General features: G+C 37.7%; 1 protein-coding gene across 1 annotated transcript in view; it reads left to right on the top strand.

Annotated features, from left to right (window-relative positions):
* Positions 1-4,543: 4,543 nt before the first annotated feature.
* ADGB (androglobin) overlaps positions 4,544-8,258 on the top strand; it is an 88,886-nt gene continuing 85,171 nt past the window's right edge. Inside the window, exon 1 of the mRNA XM_070952022.1 lies at positions 4,544-4,617. Coding sequence (XP_070808123.1) covers positions 4,544-4,617 — 74 coding nt within the window. The remainder of the gene's footprint in view (positions 4,618-8,258) is intronic.

Here is an 8,258-nt window from a genome sequence, read left to right as displayed (position 1 = left end):
ATCAGCTGCTTTGCTAGAATAATATCACATCATTTTAAAAACCAGATTGTTTATTTTTTCAATTTTGTATTTCCCTTCTTTAAACACTAGCAACATGTTTAACTTTATTATGTTATATTATGTATCTTAATGGTTGACCAAGCATATTCTGAGAACTATGGAATTACTGACTTGAAGTGCTGAACAATTTAGTTTTGCATTACAAAGTTTAATAGGTCTGTGATTCAAGAAATAAATACGCTAAGAATTTTAGAAGGGGAGACAATGCTTGTTCCCAACTTTCAGATGACTGGGATCATTTCCCCATTTTATATCATCTAGTCCTGAACATTTTAATACTATTATACAAAACAAATGCAGTTGGCAGAATATTACATTAACAAAGAATGGACACATGATGTCATTTGTGTGTTTATATTATGAAATGTAATGTATTCATTTGAAATGCACCAAATGGGGAGCAAAGCAACTATTCTTTCAGTAATAACAAGATTACTAAGTCATATTCAGTCATTTGAGTAATTATTCAAAATACCTTTCTATGAGAACTTTTGAGATACATGAAAAGCATCTGGAAGCTCCAGTTGGTGCAAAATGCAGCAGCACGCATGGTTTTGTGCAGACCTCTCTACACATATGTCACTTCTCCTGGGAGAGCTGCATTAGTTGACAATTTGCTTCTGTATGCAATTCAGGGTGCTGGTTTTCACCTTTAAAGCCCTTCGTGGCTTGGGACCAGATTATGTGAGAGACCATCTGTTGCCGGTCACATCCACCTGACGTACTAGAGTGAGAAGGCAAGGAAAGTTGCAGGTCCCGTCCCCTAAGGAGGTACATCTGGCAGGACTCAGAAGAATGGCCTTCTCCATGGTGACTTCCTCCCTCTGGAACATCATCCCTCCAGAAAATAGACTGGCCCCTACTCTTGACATTCTTTCAGAAACCCTGAAGATATTCTGCCAGTGGGCCTGGGGAATCCAGAGAAGGATGGAGTCCATTAAATGGCTGGTATGAGTGTGTGTTGTCGCAGGAGTGGGGGGTTGTTATTTTATTATTTTTATTTCTTTGATAGTGTTTTTATTTCCTGTAAGCCGCCTTGAGTCACCATGAGCAAGTAGGTGGCAATATAAATTTCCAAAAATAAATAAGATCTCATGAGAAAACCATGTTGTTTTCAGACAAGCATGATAAAGATTGCCCTAATGGCCTATGCTGATAGACAAATCTCTTAATGTGAAAAATAGTTGCACAATTTAGCATAAGCTTAAAAACCGGAGATCTTAACAGTTCTACATTCTGTGCAACTTCTTATAACTAACAGAATAAGATAAGTAGTAGAGCTTTCCAGGGGGATAGGTGTGTTAGTCTATGCCAACAAAATGACAAATATTTGTGACTCCTTAACAGTATAATAATTTATTTTTATAGCTTTTATAAAAAAAAAAAGCTGTTATAGCTTTTACAAAATATTATAAAAATTACTTCAAAGCTTTTGTGCATCTGATGGATGTATATATAATGTAGTCCATAGAAATTTGAACCATAACGAATGTGTTAATCTAATATCCAAGAGACTCATTATTTATACTAGTTCAAGTTATCAACAGCAACATTCCTTTTTAGGGCCATTGTAAATCCTCATTTAGTGTATTTAAATCATATTTCCTGTCCTAGGTGAGGAACTGAAAAGAGAATAAAAAATACAGATCCTAAAAGTTGAAGATACACTTATTGCTAGAGGCAAATAATTTGTGAAACACTAAAATTGTTCCTCTGCAAATTTGACTGTTATGTGGTGGTGTATGACTTTAAACCAGTCTTCTTCCATCTGGATATATATCCATTATGGATATATTTTACTGTCAGATCATGAGAACAAGAGTACAATACACATGATAAGCAGTTTGGAGAAACTGATGAGTTCAGTGAAACATTTTTGTATTCAAGAAGTTAGCTATAGAATCATGGTAGGCTGACATTTTAAAAAGATGCCCGTGTTCTTTATTACTCTCGGTATTTATAAGGGGCATATATCAAATGGTTAAAAAGGGTACTAATATTTCATTTACATAAAACACTCCTGGAAAAAGTGAAGAAAATAATCCAGCAACGGAAAGTCTAGTTCAAGTCTAGATAATCTTATGACACTGGTTTGAGAGCAATTATTAAACTTGGAGGAATTAATTCCTAGGCAACATTCTTAAAATAACCCTGCAAAAGCTATGGTTAAGATGTAAGCAATGCATAGCAATAGAGTAATAGGAAACAAGTGGGGAGGCTAAGTTTAAATTTATCCTCGACAGAATTCATTTCATGTCTTTGTTTCAGTCATTTTCTATTAATAAAACCAATTGTTAATAGGGATTGTTGTGAGGATGAAATAAATGGAGATTCCCATGCAAGACATCTTGAATGTTTAGATAAAAGGTAGAATAGAAACATACAATCACAATTTTCAGATTTATCACTTGGTGCTTAATGTGGCGGTTTTTCAGAATTTATTCCAACAAGATGTTTTTTAAAAAAACCCAATATACATGTGAGCATATGTCAGGACATCATCTCCATGTAGGAATAGCTGTTTTTCTGTAAAGAATTTGCTTTCTGATTATTGGTCCTCACATAGATACAAAACCAATTTACCTATTTTTCCTTTGTTCATCTGACTCCATTTACATTTTAAACAACACATATCTCCACTAGTCTACTCAGAAGAAAGGCCCATGGAGTTCAGTTTGAGTTACAAATGTTTGTATAGATTGTACCAAAATTATACTTGGTGATGCTCAAAAATTTATAAGTGACTTACTGCTATTAAAAAGATTTTTTTTCCTCTAAATTACATAGATGTGTGAATAGAAAAAAATATATACAATGGGAATAGTTGAATTTTCTCTACCCTAGCTAGATTTTCTACATTGTATTTCCTACCTCATGCTGAATATTTCCTAGTTATCAAATCACACATTAGGGCTCAGTTTCTGAATAACTTCCTATGGTCATGATTATTCAGAAGCAAAATAATGTATTTCACATACTGTGGACATAATCCTAAATTTAATGATGATGTGAAAAACTCAACAGCACAATGCATCCTACAAATGCATGCCTGAAAAGTGCCCTTATGGGATTAAACTTCATTCAACCAAGTGTCTGCAAAAAAAAAAAAAAAAAAACCCAGGCTTATTGCACTCTTTACAAACACATCTGCATTTTCATCCCTCGCTGAAGATGTAAATGCTGGCAAATTGAACAGAAATTCGGCGAAATGTGTCACAATTCCTTTTGAAGTAATGCGATATCATTCCATCTTTGTCACTTATTCGGTTCAAAGCTCTCTGCTTCGCTTTGGAAGCGGCGGCAGTGCAGAGCAACGCACTCGGCTTCAGGTCCCGTCGGGTTCTATTGCTGCTAACTGTGGACGTGTCCAGCTAGGGTGGTTTTCTTGTCATTTCTTTTCGGCCCTGGCATTCACACCAAAATCGCGTTGCCAATGCCGCCTTCTGTGATGTTTTTCAGCTCCTTGGGACAAAATTGCAGTCTCGAGTTTGCTGGAGTCTCTGTCTGTCTGTGTGGGTAGGTGGGTGTCAGAGCGAGCGAGAGCGAAAGAGCTGGGGTGAGAGACGGGGGGCGGAGAAGGGTTGTTAGATAAGACAAAAGATATCCAGAGTTTAACTTGATTATTTTAATTGTTCGTTTGTGTTAATTTAGAGGGGGGAGGGGTTGTTAGATGGACAGACAAAGATACCCAGTTAAATTGGATTATTTTAATTGTTCGTTTGTGTTAATTGAGAGAGAGAGAGAGAGAGAGAGAGAGAGAGAGAGAGGAGTTATTAGATACCCAAAATTAAATTAGATTATTTTAATTGTTCGTTTGTGTTAATTTAGAGAGGGGGGGAAGTTATTAGATACCTAAAGTTAAATTAGATTATTTTAATTGTTCGTTTGTGTTAATTTAGAGGGGGGAGGAGTTATTAGATACCCAAAGTTAAATTAGATTATTTTAATTGTTCGTTTGTATTAATTTAGAGAGAGAGAGAGAGAGAGAGAGAGAGAGAGAGAGAGAGATGGAGGGTGGGAGGGTGGGAGAGAGAAGGGGAAGTTATTAGATACCCAAAATTAAATTGGATTAATTTAACTTAATTTAATTTAATTTAATTTAATTTAATTTTATATGCCGCCCCTCTCCGAAGACTCAGGGCGGCTCACAATACATTTAAAAAATCATTATAAAATGATTAATTAATTGTTTGTTTGTGTTAATTTAGAGAGAGAGAGAAAGGAGGGGAAGTTATTAAATACCCAAAGTTAAATTAGATTATTTTAATTGTTCGTTTGTGTTAATTTAGAGAGAGAGAGAGAGAGAGAGAGAGAGGGAGGGAGGAGAGGGAGAGGGAGAGGGAGAGGCAGAGAGAGAATCTATATGCGTAGCTCTACCTACCGGAAGTTGTTTCAGGTCTCTTTTCTTTCTTCCGGTGTAGAGCACAAGGCCGCGGGCGTCTCTTAGCAACCAAGCAGACGCTGAGGCAGCGCCGGGAGAGCCATGTCGAAGTTCGGCAAAAAGAAGGAGGGGGTGAAATCCAACAATGTTCTCCAGTCAAATCTGCCCGCGAAAGAGTAAGACCTGCCTTTTTCGCCGGAGGAACTTTCTCCCCTTCTTCAGTCCTCTCCGCCCCGCTTACCGCGGGCGAGACGAGGCAGTGTGTCACCTTAGAGAGGGGGAATCGTCTACTTCCCCCCACTCCACCCCCCTTTTCCTTGGGGAGACCCCCAGTTGCTCTTCCCTTTGAAATAAAGCGGGTTGTCAGTTACCCTCGATCGTGCGGAATAATAAGAACGACAAGGATGTCTGACTATCACCTTGGCTTACGTTTAGATCAGGGGTCTCCAACCTTGGCAACTTTAAGACTTGTGGACTTCAACTCCCAGAATTCCTCAGCCAGCTTTGCTGGCTGAGGAATTCTGGGAGTTGAAGTCCACAAGTTTTAAAGTTGCCAAGGTTGGAGACCCCTGGTTTAGATTGTTTTAAGTTATCAAAGTGCCCGGACTCTACATCAATTGGGATAGTATAAACAAACCATATTATGTTGCCTTGGGCTTCTTAGAGAAGGGATAGAGTAAATGACACACTGCATCTTCTTTAAAGATCCTTACTTTGGGGTGGTTGTGTGCAGCATGGACATTTGTGGTAGATTCTGCTGCTGCTGCTGCTCCCCCTTTTTATTATTTACTTATGAAGCCAGAAACGGATTAATTATTATTAAATGTTTATTTCACCCTTTTTTTTTTTTTGTATATAACTCAAAGCTGCAAGCCATACCTAATTCATCTGCTTCCTACTTTTCCCACAACAACCACCACCCTGTAAGGTAGGTAGGGCCGAGAAAACACCCACCTTAGCCATTGTACTAAACTGGCTCCTGGTGATGGCAGAAGCCTTCTATCCACTCCTCAGATCATTTCTGCCCATTTTCCGCAGCATCTGTCATGGAGATAGAAATGGGAAAACAGAGGCAGTGTTTGTAGGGACACCCTAAAATGAGGGATCCTTGGTGCTCTCTGAGCTGGCTTGTTTTCTTGCAGACGTTTCATTACCCGAATTAGGTTAACATCATCAGTACTAGTGATGATGTTACCTAGTCTGGGTAATGAAGCATCTGCAACAAAACAAGCAAGTTTAGAGAGCACCAAGAACTCTCATTTCAGCCTTGAGCTACAAATATTCTCTTTATTGGTAAAGTAAAGTATTGATCTGAGAAAAGGTAAAGATTAGTTCAGTATCTGGCCTCAGCTGACTAAGGTGGGTTGTTTTCACTCCAAATAAAACTGGTTCTTGATCTAACATCTTCAGAGTTCATTTGTTGTGAATCAAATAATTAACTCAAGATATAAAACAGGCTGTCCCCTGAGATGAGGGTCCTACGGTACCCATCTTGGACGTCCAGAAAGCTATGAAACCCTGCCTTTCTTGCCAGCACTGGACTGGGATGATGGATGATCCCAATATAGGTGTGGATTCTGTTGAGAGTTTGCTATATGATGCTCAGCTAGTAAACAATGATTATAATTCTGTTTTTTGTTTTGCTTGGAAGGGTGTTACTATATTTTTCTGTGTATGGATGAATGTTAGCTACCCAGATTTTGTACATAAAGAGAGGTGCCCATATAAGTTGTCTAAATAAATAAATAAGAGCTAAAGTATAAGAAAGTATTGTTGTAGAAACATGAATTAGCATGAAATAAAAGAGAAGTAAATAAACTAGTTGCCCGTGAAATGAAGAGAAAGGTGATTTTAATGGTATTAATGGATCAGATTGAAAGAAGTGGCTTGGGAGGTGACGCACAACTTGTTTAAAATGGGTGTGAAGATTGCATTTGCATCTGGCAGTTGGAACAATGCTGTAATTCTTTTCTAATCTAAGTGAAAGATAGCAAAATTGAATATAAAACCACAGGCAGTTAGCTTGCTAAATCAACTTAGGAAGCTGTTCGGCAGAATTCTGATCAAAAAAATACAGGAAATGATAAAGATCATACTTCTTCCCTGCTGACATTCTGCTCTGTGGTGCCTTCTATAGCCACTATCAAATCATCCTTTTCCTTTCAATCTTTTATCTACTTTGTTCTTCTCTGGATACTGTCATGACCTTTAAAGTGTCCAAAATATTTTAAAAGGATAAACATACTTGAAAAATTAGGGAAAGGAGTGGGCTCATCTTTTCACTTAAAACACAAAAAAATATGTATCTTCATGACAGCTTGTACAAAATACAAGAAAAAACAGATTTCTGAGCAGCCCCATGTCATGCTGCCTCAGCTGCCACAGCATCAAAGCCTGCTCTAAGAGAGAGGAAGAGCCTCACCCAGAAATAAAAAGAAACATATTTAGCCCTCCTTAACACCTCAGATTTTATTCAATAATAGAATAGAATAGAATTCTTTATTAGCCAAGTGTGATTGGACACAGAAGGAATTTGTCTTGGTGCATATGCTCTCAGTGTACATAAAAAAAAGATACTTCGTCAAGAATCATAAGGTACAACACTTAATGATAGCCATAGGGTACAAATAAGCAATCAAATCATATTAGGAAACAGTATTAATTGCACTGTTACCACAGTCATCTTTGTCCATTCATAATAAAAACATTATAGGAGATTCAGCTATTGGATAGGATGATAGTATTCCTTTCCCACTACCTAGACAAATTTGACAGCAAAATAATGGATTATCTTGCAAGATCAGAATGACTTACAGTTTTTTAACCATTAACCAACTTTTCACAGCAAGTATATAATGCGAGTATGATAGACTTTCTGCATTCATTCACAGGTTAACTTTGGGGGGAGGGGGAAATAAGTGTTCAGAAAATCAGAAAAAATAACAATTTTTAGAGGTAGATTCCAAGTATTACTATCTGTATTTGTGTCAGAAGCTAAACTAACCAAAGGGGGCTTCTGGATTGAAAGGATTTGCCAATAACAACACTGTTGCCCAGGGATGCCTGATTACCAAAAGTAATGCAACCTTCAGAGGGGCTCCTTTCATGTTCCCCACTATTACTGTAAACTTTTTTTTTGTCTTTGGTAGACAATCACAGCTATATACATGTATTCTGAATTTCTGATTTTTTTAATGACAGCAATCACTTGCCAGTTGTAGGTTTTTTTAAAACTGAATTTGGAGTTCATTTAGACAGAATATGTATCAATCATGTTTGTGATCTTTCTTTCATTAAAAATGCCAGAAAGCAGAAAAAGCAGAATATTAGACATGTGTTGCTTTATATCTTAGGTTCCAGAATGGCTGGAGATTAGCTAGTTTTAAAATAAAAACTGAATTTTTTTTTAAAAAAACCTCTACTGGGGCAACCGCAGGAAAAGCTGAATAAACTGATTGAACTCCACCAGTCAGAATTCTTTGGCTGATGGGGTCTTCAGCATATCTCCCCTGCCCAATTAGGTGGGACTGGGCGATGTGATAGAGCTAAGATGGTTCCATAGATAACCTACCCCCCTGCCATATATGGCTTTTAAAAGTCATAACCAAAACCTTGAATTGGACATGGAAACAAACTGGCACCCAATGCAGCTTGCACAGCAGCAGCAGCAGTATTACAGTTCCCATTCTTTGGGGACCCAAAATTGCCTCCATGGCCGCTTTCTGTACCAGCTGAAGCATCCCGATACTTTTCAAGGATAGTTCCATGTAGAGCACAATGCATCTCCAAACAGGAGATGACCAGGGCATGAAAGATT

Source organism: Pituophis catenifer, unplaced genomic scaffold, assembly GCF_029215685.1.
Source record: "Pituophis catenifer annectens isolate HBS135680 unplaced genomic scaffold, rPitCat1.0.hap2 SCAF_1, whole genome shotgun sequence".
Taxonomy (NCBI): domain Eukaryota; kingdom Metazoa; phylum Chordata; class Lepidosauria; order Squamata; family Colubridae; genus Pituophis; species Pituophis catenifer.
Note: the sequence above shows the minus strand (reverse complement) of the source record. Positions and strands in the feature narration are given on the sequence as shown.